We start from the raw sequence: 19668 nt of genomic DNA on the forward strand, positions 1-19668 counted from the left end.
AAATAAAATGAAAAAGAGGAACAGTCCGAGGCTGTCCATGAGAGGAGTGTTATAGGGACATGCACACCACTGTTGATTTCACACAGCCTGATGGTGGATGCCCAGTGACAAGTGGTTGCTGGACAGAACCAGAAGCGTCTACTATTGCCTTGATGCACATTACTTAATAGCAATATGGAATGGCTGCTGGGTTTGGTATGTGGTCTGATGTGTTTTGGATTTCTCACTGAAGGTAAGATTATTACTCATTCAGCATATAATACAAATACACACCATATTGTGTATATTACTTTGTTGTGAATGTGACATCCTTAAAGTAATAATTATTCAATTTCATATGTGCTGCAATGTTAAGAATAATGTAGTGTTTCTTTTATTGTATGCTGTGGATATGGAACCCCCATCTTCTGCCCTCAGTTTGAATAGCATAAAACCATAGCATCTTTTCTCACCTTCAAGGTTAGTTTAGAAACAACATTAGTAACTAGTTTACTACAAATCAACAATATGCACCACTTTACCAAAATTATTTGATTGTACTTCATGATTATCACCCATCCGGAGCCAATTATGTATATTATAGCCATACTTTTGTGGATCTCACACATAGTCTTTTCAATGTAATGAAGAGATTAGATTACATTGAATAATGAAAATTCCAACTACTTGGAACTACTTGGATCAATATTTTTGTTGCTGAAACTGAAATCATTTCATGTGTATAGCATCAACCTTTATCCTCATTTAAGTTGGCATATTCATTAATCATACTCAACGAGATTATGAAATACACCCAAGTGCTCAGCCTCCCCAATTTTAGCTCAGTAGCAGCAACTGTTACATATTGCATCTGTTATCTATCAGTATATAATGCCTTTTCATTTTTTAAAAATCTTCATTCACAGCTCAACCCAAAATCCGTGTGGTTAAGCCAATCATGGTGGCACTGGCTGGAGAAACACTCAATCTTGAGTTTAATGTGACTGTGCCAGTGAACCAAAGCTCAGTTCAATTTGTCTGCCATTGTCGTCGCCACAAAAAAGTGCTAAAATCTTATGACGTCTTGGAAACAAAAACAATTTCATGGAAACTGTCTGTTTTGAATAGTTCAGATTCAGGAGAATACTACTGTGAGTACCAGAAGACAATAGCCTCCTGGGAGATCCTAGTAAGAGGTGAGGGTCTGTAAACTGGAATGAATGGAAGCGGTGTTGAAGTGTATTTGAACAGAAAGTTGGTTTCAATCATTCGCTTTGTGTTTGAATGTTTTGGTTATGTCTGTTTGCTAAAAAGGTGCACATACATTTTAGTCTACAGAGTTATGGGGCGGCCTGTAGTGCAGTGGTTAAGGTACATGACTGGGACCCACAAGGTTGGTGGTTCGATCCCCGGTGTACCCACAATAAGATCCGCAGAGCCGCTGGGCCCTTGAGCAAGGCCCTTAACCCTGCATTGCTCCAGGAGAGGACTCTCTCCTGCTTAGACTAATCAACTTTATGTCTCTCTGGATAAGAGCGTCTGCCAAATGCCATTAATAATAATAATAATAATAATTCCCTTTCCCTTTCGATTAAGGAATCTTTAAGATATCTGAAGGCATTGCCATGGAGCACATGAAAATGTATGTATTAAATATACCTGAAAAATGAACAGTGGTTCTCAGTGGAATTCACCTGGCCCAATTCAGGTTGTGAATGCAACTTGTGAATACTTATTAATTAGGTTTTTTTCAGCAAGGACATTACCACGAATCAGCCAGCTAGAAGGCTATTCTGGTGATTCTCAAGTGTCGGACACTAGTATGGATTGCAGAAGGACATGGTCAGCAGGACTGGAGCTTTTCATTCTGTTCTTTTCCTGTTTAGATTTTTTATATAATCTTATTTTTCTTAAACTGTAATTCTGAACCCTGACATTACAGAGAATAACTAGTAAAAATGGTATTTTCAACAAAACTAAATCAGAAATAACATTATAATAACAAGGGGGTGAAAACATTCTGAAGGCACTATAAATCTCCAGGACTAATCCTTATAACATCCTACTCTGAAGTAGAGAACATAAATGACGGAAACTGATGTCTCAGTCTTGTGACACCATTGGGCAACAGGAAAGTGAGTATGATGATTACATTAATGGCATTTGGCAGACACTCTTATCCAGAGCGACGTACAACAAAGTGCATACCCATAACCAGGGATAAGTGCGCTGAAAGACCCTAGAGGGAAGTACAATTTCAACTGCTACCTGCACAACAAAGATAAGGACCAGGGCCTATTAGATTTTTTAAAATTATTATTATTTTTTTTTCAACAAACAAACAAACAAACGCAAAAGTATGACCAAACCCCTTAACTAGCCAAACACTGCTTACCTAGCCAAACAAAAAATACTGATACACAAAAAAGTACATCACAGAAAGACAACGATTAAGGTTCACAGGGAGGTAGGGAGGGACGGGGAGAGGTGCTGTTTGAAGAGGTGCGCCTTCAGTGTGCGCTTGAAGATTGGAAGAGATTCTACAGTTCTGACCTCAACGGGGAGTTCGTTCCACCACTGTGGAGCCAGAACAGACAGTAGTCATGACAGTGAGGTGGAAGTTCGGAGAGGGGGAGGTGCCAAGTGGCCTGTGGTGCATGATGTAATGCATGCATTTCTGTACTGATGTGTCAGGACTTCCGTTTTGCACCTAATATCTAGATTTCAGAATATGTTCTCTTTGCTGTGCAGTCTACACAAATAACACATCTTTCAATCTCTTTCCTAGATGTGGGATACCGGGAGTCAGTTTCTAGAGATGCAGTCCTCATACTGAATGTGGCTCTGAATGTGGGCCTTTTCCTCTTCAGTAGCATTGGGTCCATAATTCTTCTGATGGACTACAGGGTGAGTAGGGAGGAATAGGGACACAAAATCCAGGGATGACGTTTCTGCAAAAAGAAACACAATTATTTAAAAAACATAATGATTGTAATGCATTGTGATACACAGGGATTTTACATAGATCAGTCAATTTCTTTGAAAGGCATTCATTCATTCAGGTAGTTACTACAAAGATTTCAGGTAATATTACTGTCATTAATGTAAGTGCTTTCTTTTAGAAACAGCACAAACTGAGGAATGAGAGAAAGGAAGAAGGGGAAGGGGAAATGGTGAATGAAGTGGAAGATGCAGTTGCCACTGACTCTGTTTACACAGTGAGCCCCTCTCTTTCCTTGTATATATATACACACACACACACCACCATCAATAAAAATGTTATTTTGTATGTATTTAGGTATCAACTTTTAAAAATAATTGTGAAATAAAAGTATTAAAGATCACATTTTCACTACTCCACCCCAAACTAACCTCCAACTTTTTTCAGGCTCTTGAACATGGGACTTCCTCAATTTACAATGTGCTAGACCCATCAGCAAATGACATGGACCAAACATGTGTGCAGCAGGTGATTAATGAACCATGGTTAATTTTATATGTACTTTACGATGTCAGAGAGAATAGTCTCACATTCTCTCCATTTTGTCTATTAACAAACTGTTCTTTTGATATGAAATTCCATTTGGTTCTTGGTGTCGTTTTAGGGATGAAAGACCGACTCATATTGGTTTTTTTTTGCTTTCTTTTTTAGACTGACAACTCACAAAAGGAGGATGGCATATTTGAATCTGTCTATGAAAATTTTTGATGTGCTCTATTTTTTTTCATTTTCTTTTGCCCTTTCATCATCACTTTCATTGCTGTAATGTACTTCAACCTGCATGTTTTCAAGAACAGAACATGCGTTTCATTAAATTACTTCCTACAACAATTTCATGTAGGCTTACAATATGAAAACATGAAGCAGTCTGAAACGTACTATTGAAACTGAAATATACTATTTGAATTTGTTATGTTTTGACGAAATAAATGAAAATATAACATAAATAACTGGTGCCAATTTATAATAAGTTGTTATAGTCTTATAGTTAAGGCTTTGCTGCAACTCAGATGCTATATATTTATTTTCACAACCACGATCGTAGATTACAACCCATATTTAAATATATTACCTTCCAATCAGTTAACACGGTTTCCAATATTGTTTATCGTATGCAGCCAATATGACAACTTCAACTCTTATAATTGCAACCTTTAAAAATAACACGTATACACAATCTTCTTAGTTATTAAAATACATTTTATTTTATGATTTAATGTAAGTTAACTCGAGCACTTTCAGTTTAATACAATAACATATTGAGTATAAGGGTGACCGCATGTTAAATACAGTCCATGGTATGACATTAGCTAAATAACATATGTAACCAGCTCAGAAAAGGGTAGGTCTAATACAAAATTCTGGAAAGCCCAAAAAACGGGCTACATTTCCAGACGTTGCTGTTTCTTCGTCTTCGTCTTCTTTAGGGCATTTGAGATAAAGCTTAATTTGTGCATTACCGCCACCAAATGGACTGGAGCGTGGAGCAGTGGGAGCAGTAGATTTGGCGGGGGAAATAAATAATTCTTTCAACTGGACCATTTGCCTGTTTCCAAGTTGTTTCCAAAATATTTTACTTGATGGCCTTCCTAGAAACCATTTAATGACATTATTATGCTTTACTTCCCTCAATGAGATAAATAAACTGGTTTACTCTTTACTTTATCCTCTACATTTAAATAATATAAGTTTTACTGTTTATGGCTCAATACAGTGTATGCAATTTCCTTTAGGATGCTTACCTATTTTATGCATTGTATAGTTGAGTTCTGTATGATCAATTATTAAACGGGTTATCGCGTTATTTTCCCTCGGCAGCTATCTAACTCCAGTCTCTGTGGAATTTGTAAGTATGTTCTGGAGCCTGAGAGTCTGTTTGGCCATTATATATCTACTTCTTCGCTTCCCTTTACACCAATATGGGCAGTTACCCAGAGAAAATAAACCTACGCACCATTTATTTGTCGTCTATACAATCTATGGAAAATATCAAGCAAAATATCCTGCATGCATTGGAATAGTTTTGCTCATGCTCAGTTGATTCAGTTCTGTGGGTGGGAACTATTTATGCGAAGACCAATTGACTTACGAGCGGCTTGTGACGCAATCAATTTTAACAAAGATGGCTCAGAAAATATCAAGATATACTTCTTATAACACATGTCAATGTAAAACGCACTGAGACCTACATGAATACTCAAGCAGCTAGTGTGGACATTGTGTGGGCAATTACCTTTTTTGGACAGTCATGTATGAAAATGTGACCCAATAACAAATAAATTTGGTTATTCAATCTGGCGAAATAAGTCACTCGAGTCCTCCTTCCTATGCATTATGTTGCGTTTCGTGAGACAGAAAATACAGCACTTAACTACTCTCTACAGTGACACCGCCTTTATGATTTCAATCACAACCAACCAAGTAATTCCATGAACATGGCTGCGGAAGGTGATTTCCTGATGCGATATCGAGCAGTATCCAATAAATTAAAAAAGTAAGAAAAAATTATATTTTCTGTTCGCATTTTAAAGTGAGTGTTTTTCCATGCATATACTGGTCGTACACGTACGTTCCGTTTTAAAGCTTAAGGGTCGCAATCTTCCAATGCTAGCTAACTAGCCAACGTCAGATACAATTTCCATTTGTTGTCTCGATAGCTAGCTTGTTTTGTTTTTTTAGAATTCCGTTGTCATCTAGCTAGATAACCTTAGCTAGCAAGCGACCGGTGTTTGGTGAATGATATAGGCCAATATCATAAGAGTCTAGTTATTAGACTAGTTATAATAAAGTACAATAGCTAACTTGCTGACTTGAAGTAACGCAAGATGTCTTTCCTAAATTCAAGCAAATTAAAACAACTTGAAATGACCCAGGGTATATCATCTAGATCAGGGGTCGGCAACCCTGGTCCTGGAGAGCCGCAGGGTGTGCTGGCTTTCGTTGTTACTTGGCATTAATTGATCAATGAAAGCCGTTGATTGCTTATTTTAAGGTGGAGACGAAAGCCAGCACACCCTGCGGCTCTCCAGGACCAGGGTTGCCGACCCCTGATCTAGATCTAAAAAATTAAAATCTGTAAACTGGAGGGTAACGTAATGTAAAATGTAATTTCCATATGTTGCTCAGGGTAAGAGCATCTAGCTACTGAGCAGCATAAATAACGCCCCCATTAACTTGTATAAAAAGAGCCCAAGGTAGAGCAAACCTAGACCGCTTTCAGTGCCAAATACTTTCAGTGTACTGTAAATATTTAGATGTAGATTTTTTGTTAATTTACAGGCGATTTCTTCGAAAGCCAAATGTTGCTGAGGCAAGCGAACAGTTTGGTAAGTTAATATTGGGTAAAAGTAACAATAGAAGGTGACTTGAGTCTTGTGTCTAATTTAATTTTCCTTTTATTTCGAACTTGCACTTGTCAGCTTTACAGTAGATAACAAAATCAGGTTCACTGTCCTGGTGTTATTTTTGTTATTTTATCTTTCATAGGTATGTAATAATTGTCATATCTTGCTCCAGGTCAGTTGGCCAAAGAGCTCAAACAGCAGGACTGTCTGCAGTATGCTGCATTTTGTAACCTGGCCATGGCAAGGTATGTGGACCTTTTTCCATTATTGACTTCTCATGAAGTTTTTTATTAATTGTCCTTCTGGCAAATCACACAGAGAACCCCCATGATGGTATATATGATACAATAGATTTGATAAAATAAAGTAGAGGTTGAATCATTTGATAATTGATCAGTGTGTGCTTGTGTTACAGGGAGCCTGAATTTACTAATTTTGGATGCTTACCTGAAATTAAATACTTGTATTGTGAAATAACAGTAATTGTTTGTTAAAATAAATAGTCTGGATAAAGGGCAGGAGTGAAGCTGTAGTTACTGTTTCATCTAATGCAATAGTTATTAATTACCTAATTAATTTCTCAATTAGATGTGAGCAGACGTTGTTCAATGCCCCAGGGGAGGCGCTTGCTCTTACGGAGGCAGCCCGGCTGTTCCTGCTCTCCGAGCGGGAAAGCCGCGCACTCCGAGCCCCAGGCTTTGACGAACACCTTCAGGCTGCACTCAATTGCTACAGCTTTGCTATCAAGGTGATACAGTGGCGCCTGTGTCCTTCCAGTGTGCATGAATGAGCGTCGTATGTTCTGTAGTGTTATGCACGTGTACATGTTTGTGTTCCCGGTGTAATGTATTTTGTTATGACACAAATCATTTGCTTGTATTTCAGGTGTACATAGAAATGAACCAGCCTGTGATGGCTGCTAGTCTCTCTCTAGAGCTGGGAAATGCTCTGAAGGTAACTGATTGCTTAGCATATATCCCACATCATCCCTCTTTTCCGTATCATGGTCCCCATGTTAATATAGTTAAAAAAGTGCCTGAGCTTTCATTCAGCACTGTTAATGTATTGTGGTTAGCCTGTGTGTGTGTGTGTGTGTGTGTGTGTGTGTGTGTGTGTGTGTGTGTGTGTGTGTGATGTGTCTGTGCATTCCCTCAGGGGAAATGGAATCCACTGTAGGATCCAGTCTTTCCTTGTCTGTAATATCCAAACATTGACTCAGGGGACTGTGATTGGTCTGGACTAGTCTTATTGCATGCATTGCCCTTTCTCCAGGAGATGAACAGACACGGAGAGGCCATAGTTCACTACCAGCGGGCCGCGGAGCTGCAAGCACAGACCCCAGTTGAGTCTCTGCTTTCTCTTGGGGAAATGGCCTCCTGCAAAATTCTAACACGTGAGTGAATCAGGGCATGTGTGCCTCAGTTTCTCAAAAATGCCATTTATAGCAAATTGTGTTGCTCTACATTGTCCGCTACACGGAATAAGGTGATTAAATGTATATTGTAGGAAATTTTGCCTATATCCTCTGTGTCTTGGTTGCATTTAAAACGTACAGACTCTCTGTTTGTGTGTGCAGGTGACTATGACGGCGCACTAGCTGTTCTTACAGAGATGCAGTACACGTGTCAGGAGAGGGGGCTGCAGCTGCCTGGTACCAACACACCTGTGGGTGAGGCAACAAGATCCAATCACATTGCTGTGGCATTGTGACATCATTTCCTGTTAAACAGTCAGCCTGTAATAAGTCCATACCTTCGGCTCTGATACTAAATACTGGAAAAATGTCAACGCAAATGACATGCTATCACATACACTGTTTTGAGAGATACTTGTCCGAGTAATAAAAAGGACAGACACAAGCAGGCGCATTGCAACCTGAGGGGAACTATATTTACAACTGCTTTCCTGACGGATAATTTGTTAACCACACACTACGGCATTGGATGGGTAACACATTCCAGGTAGATGATAGAGTGCTGTTTTGCTATGAACTGTCTGGCCATATCTTACCTGTTACCTTAACTGTACTCAAGGTAAGGGAGATGGAACGGGATGGTTTTATCTGGTGTACATATTTGACTGTCTCTCGTTTCACCACCTTTCTCCATTTATTTTCACTCACTTACAACTTCCACATTCCAGGGGCGTTTTTGGATATTGTGGCCAGATGTGAGATCTCCAGAGTGCTTCTCCTCATGCTGTTAGAGGTGGGACCAAAATTCTTTTTACTATTTGCAGTTACATCACTGCAAATCTATTGAGACTTTTGAACTATGAATGCAAATAATCATTGAAATTTGAATTGTTTAGTCACATTTGAAATATTGGAAGACACCCTGAGTAATCAAGATCATTAGTAATGCATTTGTCTGCCATGAAGTATGTGATCAGTTGACTTTTGATGCCGCTATTAACCTGCACTTTTGTCTGTGAAATCATTTGATTTGATTGCTTATTTAAATTAATTTGCAGTTTAAAACTATTACAAAAATATAAGCAACAAAACATGGGCATATTCTTTTGGGGGTATTTTGAAGGCGTACTGTAAGTCCATGCATTGTTTCTGCCGTCTTAGTTGTCGTAGCCATGAATACTCTCCTGCTGGCATTGTCTTATTGTACATTATTAGACATAACTTTAAATGTCAAAGATATAAATGATCAAATACATGCAGTACATAGTGTTCATACTGCTGTTTCTTCTAAATGGGAACATTTGGTGCTGTTGCCATGTTTGAACTGCCAAGTTTTCCCTGGATTTCCCAAACTTATACTGTGACAAGTAGGTATAAGAGTAAATTGTGTGCTATACCTGTATAGATTTGACATTCTTGTTATACAACATATTACTGCATTATGCAGTTAATATGTGAATTTCATATAGAATAAAGAACAATAGGGATTCAATGGCATTATCTTATTTCTTCATGTTACTGGGATGCATGGATACAGAGATATTTTACGTGAACCAGCTTTCCCAAACTTCTTTCAGCCTCCACCTCAGAAGTTGCTACCAGAACACGCTCAGACCCTGGAGAGGTACGCCTGGGAATCCTTTGATTCTCACAGCCAGGGTAAGTGTCTATCCCGTCAGCACATGGAGGGAGGTGCCTCTGCCGTGTATAAGCTCTGGAAGTCAGCCATGGTGCACTCTCTGTGATAGCATAGCTTCCTCTCCCGACAGATAATATTCCCCAAGGCTTGGTGGAAGCACAGCCTGTTCTTAAAGCGACACATACAGAAAATACTGCTGTGTGAGTATTTCAGTTTCTGCTGAAGCTCACTGCTTCTTTGCCGTCTTTCTTTCCTGCAGTGACTTTCCTGCCCGAGAATGTCTTTTTACTTCTGCAGTCCGTGGTGGTAAGTACAGAGGAAGCAGAATGGACTGTGAATTTTAAGCATTGTTGCACAGAATTATATCCTGCTACATACTGTGTAGTGCTATTGGGGTTGCCATCCTGTGTTTTGGACTTATAATTATGGAGGACTGCGGTGGTGGTGTAATATACTGCTGTATGTGCTATTTGACTAGTGTAGTTAAAGCTGGGTGTGTAACTGTTGAGTCTGTTTTGGTTAGACCTGTTGAGCTGATGTGTGGGAAACTATTTTTTTTAAAGCAGTTGAGATGTGTAATAATTCATTATTTATCATTGTCAGGATATAATTGAACTTTTTAACTGTTGAGTTTTATAATATTATATATTGTTGTATTATTTTACAGATGGCCTGCCAGGAGAAAGATACAGAGTCTCTAAAATCTCTACAGACTGAATTGTGGTGGGTTCCGTCTCATGCTGCCGTTTGTGTGGGTGCTGGTGGTTGTCATTTGAGGCACCTTTTGAAATATGACCACTTATGAAATGTTAATGGGCTGTGTCTGTAGGCCATTGTTCATGGCACTGCTCCTTCCCTCTTGTCCTGTCCTGCCAACCCCTTGTGCTGTGTTTCACAAACCCCTGTGCTGTGTTTCACAAACCCCTGTGCTGTGTTTCACAAACCCCTGTGCTGTTTCACAAACCCCTGTGCTGTTTCACAAACCCCTGTGCTGTGTTTCATAAACTCCTGTGCTCTGTTTCACAAACTCCTGTGCTCTGTTTCACAGGCCCCTGCTGTCTGCAGAGCAGAACCACCTGCTGCATCTGGTGGTTCAGGAGCGCATCACTCCCTCAGGGCAAGGAATTTAGTGTGTGCTCCTATTGCCCCTCACCGCCCCCCTACACACACACACACACACACACACACACAGACACATACACACACACTCATACACACACACAGACACATGCAACACACACACAGTCTCAGGCTCATCAACTCTGTGCATTCACAACATGGAACATAACTTTCTTTCAGTCTTTCAAAGTATCACTATGTGAGAGAAAGCCAAGTCAACGTAGATCTTGTTTCAAAATTTCATCCACATTGATGTATTTACAGGTAATGACATGAAAGGGTCTGACTGGTGTGGCTTTTGAAGACCAAGCCAGACAAATCTGTTTAGGGGCTACTTGTTTTAATTTTTCTCAGTGTACAGTGTTTTATTTTAGCTGCCAGTTAACGATATAAACTGGCATTATGATATGAAATTATGTCATCTGTAATGTTGGACGTTAAGTTTATTAATATATTATTTAATTAAACTGTTGTAAGAAAGCTCTGTGATCTCTCATTTCCTTTGGTTACATGATCTTTGTTTTAGACCTTTAATAATGAAAGTGATGGTATTGGTATGTGCTCCTCTGCAGATTTAATACTGCATGATACAGAACAGTATTCAACAAATTTCCGGATCCTGAATGCATTAACAGTGACAAACAGTGTGTTATAATGCACAGTCTGAGTGACCAGATACTACAGCATTTTAACACCACACAAATGACAGACTGCGTTATAGTATATTTGAGCTTCAGCATAGTGATATCAATATACAGTACAGTGTATTTCCAATATTTCAGAAAATTTTGTTCCTTCATGGGATAAATGTATACATTATAAAACATTAATATTTGTGAGAACTTTTTTGTATTACAGATGTTCTTTTTTTTTTTCCAACCTCTCATCCTCAGTTCACCCTTTAATGTGTTTGACCACATATATTTGATTGGAATGTTTAACTACTCTTCAAAGCGCTAATTCAACAGAATCCGGCAGATTGAATTATGCCTCCACAATTCTGTAATCCTATAGAGGTCCATACAAAAGGTCACAAATCTGAGCTTTTACTAAGAATAATATCCAAATATTTAAGAAATGTAGTAAAAATACATTGCAAAATGAAAAATAAGGAAAATGATATAAACAATAATTCTTGAAACAATATTGGAAAAAATACAGTATGTTCATTTGTTAGGGAATAGCAGTATGCTTATACAGTACATTAAACAGATACCTTCAATTCAACTATATTTCAGCCTGTTTTTGTACACTAGTATGAATGAATAACGTCACAATATGTAGTTTACACCACAGTGGTGTAAAAGAATTGGACACAGTGCGCCAATAAAGAAGATAAAGATAGAACCGGTAATCACCTGTATTCTGATATCTGAATGTCACTGTCCAGTTTGAAATTGTGTTGTAATATTCCATTCAAAGTTTTCAGATATTTCTTTGTGACATGTTCATAAATTGTGGAATATGCGCATCTTTATTATGTTCTAGCAACCCAAAAACATGGACTGCTCTGTATTGAAAAGTAATACAATAGCTCAAGTGCTTTTAGAAAATGGAAACATACAATTGTTGTTCTTTCCAGTTGTACACAATGAAATTAGCTCTAAAGCCCTGTTCAGACCAAAGATTTGTGACACAACAAGCTGAAACTGGTGCATGTTCTCTTGCTCGCCACCTGTGACTACACAAGTTGCATTAGACATTCTGAGATTGGTAGTTCACACTGCTGCAGCTCCTCTCTGCAACAGGTTCTGTGACTTTGCAAATCTTTGGTGTGAATTGGGCTATGCACTGAACACAGGATAAATTCCACAAACTATCTGTGCTTGTGATTCAATGACTTGGAACCGTTCTAAACGTTTCCAACATTCCAGTTTTCCGATTTACTATAAAGGAGACGTGTCTTCTATTGACAAAATGGCCTGTTTTGTGTGTAGTGCTTCTTCTCAGCTTCAGTTACAGTGCTGAAAATCCTGACAACACGCTGCAAACAGATCAGAGATTATATCAATGATTTGAGAGAAAATGCATGAAAGAGTGGTGCCTGTCCAGCATTTAGCTAAATCTGCTTATCTGTATTCCTTCTGCTGGTTTAATCTAGCATTGTAGCCTCTCTTTGCTAATGCACCTTATCATTTTATAGAGGATTTCACAATCCTTTTCTAAAGGGTGTCAGAGGAATTGGAACCAGACCAGGATGCAAAACATGTCAGTCACTGTTGCCATTCTGGAGGGAGCGTGTCCCCATCTTGTATCTCTTCTATCCCTTTTCTCTCTCTTTCATTCCATTTAATCCTCCTATCTCCCTGTGTTTGGGTCTTTATCACCACAAACGATTTCAAATGGGCTGAAAATCTATTTCAAACAGGAAGAAAGAAATGATGCGCAAGCAAATAAAAAATCTAAATGAAACCAACAAAACAATTACAAATGTCAAATCCCTACCCTTGTCCACCCTCCTCTGCAAAAAACGCATAGCTAAAAATGGATTTGGCCTGTTTTTTTACCCCCCCCCCCCCTGCCACCACCACCACCTCTCTGGCGGGAGCAGCTGGACTTTACGAGTCGCTCTCACTCGCTCTTCTTTCGAAGGACGAAGTAGATGACGCTGGAGATGAAGGTGAACACAAAGGAGATCCAGGCGATGGTGAAGCAGTGTCCGTGAGAGCCGCTCTCCTCCTTGTGGAAGACATCCGTGTAGATGGAGGCAGCGATCATTATACACAGGCCTGGGGGTTGGCGTGAGAGAGAACACCAGGGTAAAGAAAATAAAGGAGGTGAGAGGAAGGTGTGTGGAAGGATGGGGAAGAGAGAGAGATGTTAAAACAGCGTAACATTAACGAGTTTAACAGAAGGAGAAGTGAACACAGGGAAGAAGATGGGCTCGGACAGTCTTCTTCTCAGGCAGTACTTACAGGAGATGAGCTGGAAGAGGCCGGAGAAGGTAAAGCGCTGCCCCTTGCCCAGGGTGAAGAGCTGGGCCAGGAACACAAACAGCCCCAGGATGGAGAACACACAGGCCAGCACCGCACTGGCCTGCACTGCGTGGAGGTAATCTGCAGGGGGCGTCAAACAAAAGGACAATGCTATGACGCAGATTCACTCCTAAATACACTACTGCATAGATTGCGACAGATTTGCACGGTGGCGAAGGGGGCATGGATTTTCTTGTTAATGCTTCTACCTGCACTGTGGGTTACTGTAATTCAGTGGCACATACAGGAAAACAAGACAAATGAACCTCACTGCATGTAAATAACAGGATCTTTACCTTGTAGGGCACTGTCGGGGATGTCAGTGTAATTCCAGCCTCCATTGACCATCACCCACTGACCCCACACATCCGTGGACACAGTTTCTGTGACCCACCAGGCCTGGGAAAGACAGGGAATTTCACACTTTTCCTCTCTTTGTGTTGGAATAATGGGTTATTTAGCAGATGCTCTCATCAAGGACAGTGGGCACAGTTTATGTTTATTAAAATATTGTCAATAAATTAACCTGGCTTATTTCATATCCCAAAGCAACAGCCTTGCAATTAGCTCTCTTAAGACAAATCTGAAGGCCAAGAACAGTGCAGTTGATTTAGAAAATTATAACGTTACAAAATACAAAATGTTCATTTTGAAATTAGACAAGAAAAATATAACATGACATGAAACAAATAAAAAACAAAAAAACAGCTGAATTATGTGATTCAATCAAACCAATCACTGCAAAGTCATTCCTGACAGATTCTTCATCATTCATTCACATGCAGTATTTGTCTTTTATAGTGATTTCATATTATCATGTATTTCCATAGCACATAAGTTTGAGCCATTATTAACAGGTTAGCATAGCTGCCTGTTGGTGGCTTTCACTCCATAATAACCTGCTTTGTTTAAAAACAAGAATGGTCAGATACCAACATCATTGGTACATTACTGCCTTCTTTCATTAGGGCCCGATACATTCATCTGAATTAGGGTAAATGAAGAAGTATCCTTCAAGTTCCAGGCTTGAAGTGTCATTTGCACAAAGGTATTATTTCACAAGCAGAACAAGCTAGGTAGCGAAAGGCAAATTAAATGTTATCAAGCGTGCATTTGTAATACATCATATTTAGGTGATATCTATATGTCTCAGAGTGACATAGATATCACCTATAGATATATAGATATATATAGATATATGTTCCAATAGGGCGTTGCCTACTGAAGACGGTAAAATGATGACGTAAGTAAAACTGAAAGGACTGTTGCTATTTGAATTCCATTATACTTTTAAGAAGCATTCATGATGGTGTACATAGGGTTAAAGGGAGGAGGGATACTCACATTGTCGATTGTGGCAATGAGGAGGAGGATGATGGTGGTAATGTGGAAGATGAAGATTCCGGCCAGGAGTATTAACATGGTGACTGAGAGATGGAGAGAGGCAGGGGTCGATACAGTTACTAAATCCTCAGACTGGACATTTTCTCTATTTTCTCTATCTCTATTGGCTACCAGAGTCCACCTAACCTCACCTAAACACATGCAGAATCTCGGGAAGCTTGTGATTTCATGGGAAGCTATAATCTGAATGCCATGGGAGCCTGTGTGCGGTACACTTATAAGACCCCATCCCATGCATGACATACTGGTTCAGCCAATTGCTGAAAAATCTGTCAGTAATAGGCATGAGTAAACAAATACAACACATATGTTCCTGGGGCGGAGAAAACCAACCATTTCAATTGATAACTGAACTAAATAAATGCACCTGGTTATGAAATAACATGTTACTAAGTGCAAATAAATTAACATAAAAATTCTTTTTAAAATTCTAATCAAACATAGACTAGTTAAAGCACTAACCTTGACACTTAGAGATGGGGGGGGGGGGGGGGGAGGGGATTGGGTGGTGAGGAGGGGGGTTTCAATGGAAGTTGGTGATCACATTTTGCATGTGTGCCAAGTTTAAAAATGGCAAAACTCTGCAGATAAGTTTAAAGCCCCTGAATGTTGAATCAGGGTTAAAAACATGTTCTCTGACCCAGGCTCGAGAGCAACTCTTTAATTTAACCAGAGGGACAGTAAAGCCTATTATCTCTGAGGTAATAACCTCAGAGGTAATAACCTCTGTTGTGCAGGGATGAGTTATGACTCGTCTCTGACGTTTCACAAACACCACTTAAAATAACTATGCCAAATACCTGGCTGCTTGTCCGTTCCCTCACACAATTTCATAAACTGACACCTTGGTGCACACACACACACACACACACATGCACATGTACACACACACACACACACAACAGCAGATAAGCAAATATGGGGGTAGAAATCCAAATACTTGGTACTACTCAGTGATAACATTTTTTGTTAGTTGTGCTCTAAATACAACATGATGCAAACACAGTTTTTGTTGATCAGTTACTCTTCCACAAACAAGCTCAATGATAAATAGTAAAGATTGATCAGCTTAAACTAGTTCAACTGGAAGGTAGTTAGCTGAAATTTGATATTTTAATAATCAAATTGATTTAAATATTTTAATTACACAGATTCTCATTTCTGTGACCACATGAACATTTTCTAAATGCCATCCAAAATATGTAAAGATTACAGAAAAATCATGTCCTGCTTAGTTAATATTGGCTTTCCAAACAAAAATAAACTTTCCAACCGATCACAACAGTGTATGAATATGACCATAATTGTTCAGGGAAGATATTATATCAAGATTTAAAAGCACATTTACCAAATAGAGAGAAAAGCCTCTCCTTTTGCCATATATTTGTCAGCAGGTCAACAATTGAGATTGATACCTATTGTTATTTTTTTCCATCCCACAATGCCCCTCTGAATTTTCTTTGCTAGCCAAAGGCACTCAACTGGAACAATGCTCTTAAAGCTTGTTTATGTAGCAGTAACATGACGTAATGACACGTTATCGAGGAAAACCAAGATTGGTCAGAAGAACGTCCTGACTACTTACTGCTGCTCCAAAAGAGAACAAGATAACTTCAATTTTGATAATCATGAAGACAATTGTCTCTCACACCATCAAAACATAACTTTGCTTCAAAGGACTATGGAAGAGAGAGCCAAGGTGGGTGGAAAGGACAAACTTTTAAAGAGGAGGATTTATAAAAAGGTTGACCTCTGTACAGTAAGGCCCATTTTTTATATTAGCAGTCTTAAAATTAAGCTGCCCACACCATAAGCAAGCTATCTCATCAATTAAATATCCTCTTTTAAGGACCATAGCCAGCCACAACACAGCTCAATCCTGGATGACACTACTCACTGTCACTACTAGTCATTATAGTTGCTAGGCTGCATTATTGTTTTCCCATTTTTCATTACATCATAGAATGAAGAGGAGATTACATTCATATCACAGATCATTACTTCTTGTTCTTATAGAATAATGTTTTTTTTATTACTAAAACAGTTCTGAAGATACATTAAGATCATCTCCTGGTTCTCTCTTTGAAAGTAGTAATATTATATCCCTACCAAAACCATCATGGTTCCTTATCCATTTAGTGTAATACTCAGAAATACTCATGAAAGAGGCTAGTAGTTTTTGGATACATTCAAAGTTTCAAATAGATTCATTTCACACGTTTTTCAATAATAAGAAGACAGAACTACTAGTAAATTCAGATTAAATTACATTTAAATAATGTCAGTCAGAGAGGACCGTTTGCACCAACAGCACTAAAAAAATATGTCTCTGTAATTTTCATAACTTATTTAATAAATAAATGCTCACATTCAATGTAGACACATTGTGGCTGACATAATAACCTACAACTGTATAAACATATGCAATAGCAGGTTTATTGCGATTTCACACGGCAAATTGATAAATGCCCCAGGCAGTTGTGTACACAACCGCTCGTCATAATACAAAGGGGGGCAAACACCATGCAGAAGGTTACATGAGTAATACAATACACAATCCGAATGTACGGACTGTATCCCATAAATGAATATACACTGACTTAAAGATTCAAATATTATAATTGTAGCCCGCGGAAAAATCGCAGAAAATCACGACTTACCTGTTCTCTATAAGGCGTATCCGCGGGGGAGAAATAAAAACGCTTTTGTCAATATTGTCACTAAAATATGAAGTGCAATTAGTTCACTGATAGTTTATCCTTAGTAAAAGAAAAAAAAAAACGATGAACGAAACTTTTCATATACTCAAGTGTTATTCGGTCGGTGAATCCAAGAGGAAATGTTAATATTTAATGTAGCTTATTGCTGCCAAAAGAAATGCTTGATAAAATAAAAAATAAAAAACCCTGTCCGAAGACAACAACGGTTTTATGTTATTTTATCATAAAATACAGTTTAAGTTATAGCTTAAATTATTTGTTAAATAAAGATACACTAAATATCATGAGGTTATTTTTACTTGCGTTTACGTTTACTTGCTACCGAAGAGAAAAAAATACAGTTTTTGTACGCCCTCTTCTTTTCCAAAGTTTTGAAATCCACGAAGACTTCACCCGCCCATTGCAGCACTTTCCCACACAAATAAGCCCCCTCCCACTACCTCCCGCCCTATCCCAGTTCTGCAACTCCAAACCCCCTCTTTCCTGAGGGAAAAATTAGAATTTTGTCCATTTCACGATAACATTTTATTTGTATTTATCTTCATCTTCTTCTAATATTATTACTATTAGTATTAGTATTATGAGCATGAGTATTAGTATTACAATTCGTGGTGCTACTAGCACTACTACTACCAAAATGATGCATCCCTCTCTCTGTCCATCTGTCTCTCCCTCTCAGGAAGAACAGTCAGTGGAAAAATGCAGTTAGTAGGAAAAGGGTGAAGCATGGTACATATCACACCCTGGGAGATACAGCACATTGAGCGTGATTCACTGCTCATGTTATGTCATTGTTTAAAACTTTATGTATACAGTGTGTTTGTGTTGCTCTCTTGTCTTTCAACAGAGGTAGGGCAGCTGGCTGATGCCCAACTTTCCCGGAGATACAGGAATGGTATCCACCAGCAGTCTAATGATATTGACGTTATTGTGGCCTTCGCATGGCTGTGTGAGCCAGTTGGTTGCTGGGTGATATTAGGACCTGTGTGCCCACAGCTGTGTTCGCCATAGTCACGTTAAGAGCTCAGCACAAAAGAATGGTAAACTTTAACTGTGCTTCCGCATTGTGTCTGTCCCTGGTGGATGCAATCAAACTCACCGGATGCGCCCTTCCTTCCACTGACGCGCCGGACTGGCAGGAACAGCAGCTCCTTGCTTAGAAGGGATCTTGCTCATACTTCTATTTGCTCACCCATAGCTCCAGCACTGGCATTGACCCTAAGTATTCTAAGTGCAATGGACTCCCCCACGCACTTCTGAGTACGGGAGTCTGGAATGACACAGCTGCATAGCAGGGAGAGATGCAGCTCCAGGAAGGAGGGGTCACTGCTCCACCTGCCAAGATGGCAGAGACATCCACAGAGCCATGCCCACCAGGCAAAAGGTTCACAGGAGGGAGAGGGACAGAGGTCAGAGAGAGAATTTTATGATTCTCTCCCTTCATAATATTTTCTATCTGCTGATTCCATACAATGTTTCTTTAAGTAATTTATGACAATTGAGATTAGAGTAGTCAAAATGTAGATACGTGCTAACTGGAAGAAAAAGAAAACATTAAAATCCATATATTTAAATCAGACTATCCCACCTTCACCATAGTCCTGTCTTTTCCAAACACTTTCCAGCCTCCTCTCTATGCTTCAGACTGTGACACACACAGGGTTAACAGTACAGTAGCCTGCATATCCTCTTTTAGGGGTGGACCATATAAGCAGTTGCCAGACTCACTCGTTGACTTGCTCACAAGAATTCCTCTCTTGTGTACTCAATTTTTTCCACTCCCACATATACAGGATTTCAAAACAGCACCACAGACTGTGCTCTTTGACTGGGAATATACAGTCATTTTTCAATGTATATTATTTTATTCAATTTCTTATAGTTGCTGCTATGTTGTGGTTTCTGCTTTCATTGGTGACAGGATTTTCAGGTTATGCACAAGAGGTATGCTCAGATGATTATTTTAAAATCCTTAAGGCCCTGCTTTGTAGAGGGCAAGGCTGAGTACGTACGTAAAAAGATGTACGTGTTCACCTCAATCAGACCAGGCATTGCCTCTAATCTAATCTGCCG

At 39.1% G+C, this 19668-nt stretch overlaps 3 protein-coding genes across 6 annotated transcripts; 2 read left to right on the forward strand and 1 right to left on the reverse strand.

The window, feature by feature from the left end:
* Nucleotides 1-57: 57 nt before the first annotated feature.
* si:ch211-243a20.4 (uncharacterized) lies at nt 58-3930 on the forward strand. Of its 3 annotated transcripts, none has more exons than XM_061231150.1 (6): nt 58-232; nt 1113-1175; nt 2768-2886; nt 3102-3197; nt 3368-3448; nt 3632-3930. In XM_061231150.1, the coding sequence occupies exons 1-6, from the start codon at nt 175-177 to the stop codon at nt 3686-3688; spliced, it is 474 nt and encodes a 157-aa protein (XP_061087134.1). In that variant the 5' UTR covers nt 58-174; the 3' UTR covers nt 3689-3930. The 3 variants fall into 3 exon arrangements, with proteins under 3 accessions (XP_061087134.1, XP_061087133.1, XP_061087135.1); XM_061231149.1 differs by having other exon boundaries at nt 59-232; nt 906-1175; XM_061231151.1 differs by lacking the exon at nt 1113-1175 and having other exon boundaries at nt 59-232.
* A 1382-nt stretch (nt 3931-5312) lies between these two features.
* f8a (coagulation factor VIII associated) lies at nt 5313-10976 on the forward strand. Its single transcript, XM_061231148.1, has 12 exons — nt 5313-5474; nt 6260-6306; nt 6497-6569; nt 6913-7072; nt 7210-7278; nt 7597-7717; nt 7901-7993; nt 8467-8531; nt 9316-9397; nt 9637-9683; nt 10045-10100; nt 10426-10976. The coding sequence occupies exons 1-12, from the start codon at nt 5410-5412 to the stop codon at nt 10505-10507; spliced, it is 960 nt and encodes a 319-aa protein (XP_061087132.1). The 5' UTR covers nt 5313-5409; the 3' UTR covers nt 10508-10976.
* Nucleotides 10977-11199: 223 nt separating this feature from the next.
* On the reverse strand, nt 11200-18811 carry emp1 (epithelial membrane protein 1). Of its 2 annotated transcripts, none has more exons than XM_061231153.1 (5): nt 18695-18811; nt 14816-14898; nt 13768-13870; nt 13412-13552; nt 11200-13225 (listed from the first exon to the last, which is right to left on the reverse strand). In XM_061231153.1, the coding sequence occupies exons 2-5, from the start codon at nt 14891-14893 to the stop codon at nt 13068-13070; spliced, it is 480 nt and encodes a 159-aa protein (XP_061087137.1). In that variant the 5' UTR covers nt 14894-14898; nt 18695-18811; the 3' UTR covers nt 11200-13067. The 2 variants fall into 2 exon arrangements, with proteins under 2 accessions (XP_061087137.1, XP_061087136.1); XM_061231152.1 differs by lacking the exon at nt 18695-18811 and adding an exon at nt 17536-17982.
* Between the last annotated feature and the right edge of the window lie 857 nt (nt 18812-19668).

The sequence above is a fragment of the Conger conger genome, chromosome 2 (genome assembly GCF_963514075.1).
Source record: "Conger conger chromosome 2, fConCon1.1, whole genome shotgun sequence".
NCBI classification, from domain to species: Eukaryota; Metazoa; Chordata; class Actinopteri; order Anguilliformes; family Congridae; genus Conger; species Conger conger.

Bases quoted from the DNA above. Each gene is read 5' to 3' on its own strand.
- emp1 (XM_061231153.1), bottom strand. From the start codon at position 14,893: ATGTTAATACTCCTGGCCGGAATCTTCATCTTCCACATTACCACCATC. The intron at 13,871-14,815 runs GTGAGTATCCCT...TGTCTTTCCCAG, and splicing joins TCATTGCCACAATCGACAAT to GCCTGGTGGGTCACAGAAAC. The intron at 13,226-13,411 runs GTAAGTACTGCC...GCCAACCCCCAG, and splicing joins CCTCTTCCAGCTCATCTCCT to GCCTGTGTATAATGATCGCT.
- f8a (XM_061231148.1), top strand. From the start codon at position 5,410: ATGAACATGGCTGCGGAAGGTGATTTCCTGATGCGATATCGAGCAGTA. The intron at 7,073-7,209 runs GTGATACAGTGG...CTTGTATTTCAG, and splicing joins GCTACAGCTTTGCTATCAAG to GTGTACATAGAAATGAACCA. The intron at 10,101-10,425 runs GTGGGTTCCGTC...TCTGTTTCACAG, and splicing joins TCTCTACAGACTGAATTGTG to GCCCCTGCTGTCTGCAGAGC.
- si:ch211-243a20.4 (XM_061231149.1), top strand. From the start codon at position 175: ATGGAATGGCTGCTGGGTTTGGTATGTGGTCTGATGTGTTTTGGATTT. The intron at 1,176-2,767 runs GTGAGGGTCTGT...TCTCTTTCCTAG, and splicing joins CTGGGAGATCCTAGTAAGAG to ATGTGGGATACCGGGAGTCA. The intron at 3,449-3,631 runs GTGATTAATGAA...TTTCTTTTTTAG, and splicing joins ACCAAACATGTGTGCAGCAG to ACTGACAACTCACAAAAGGA.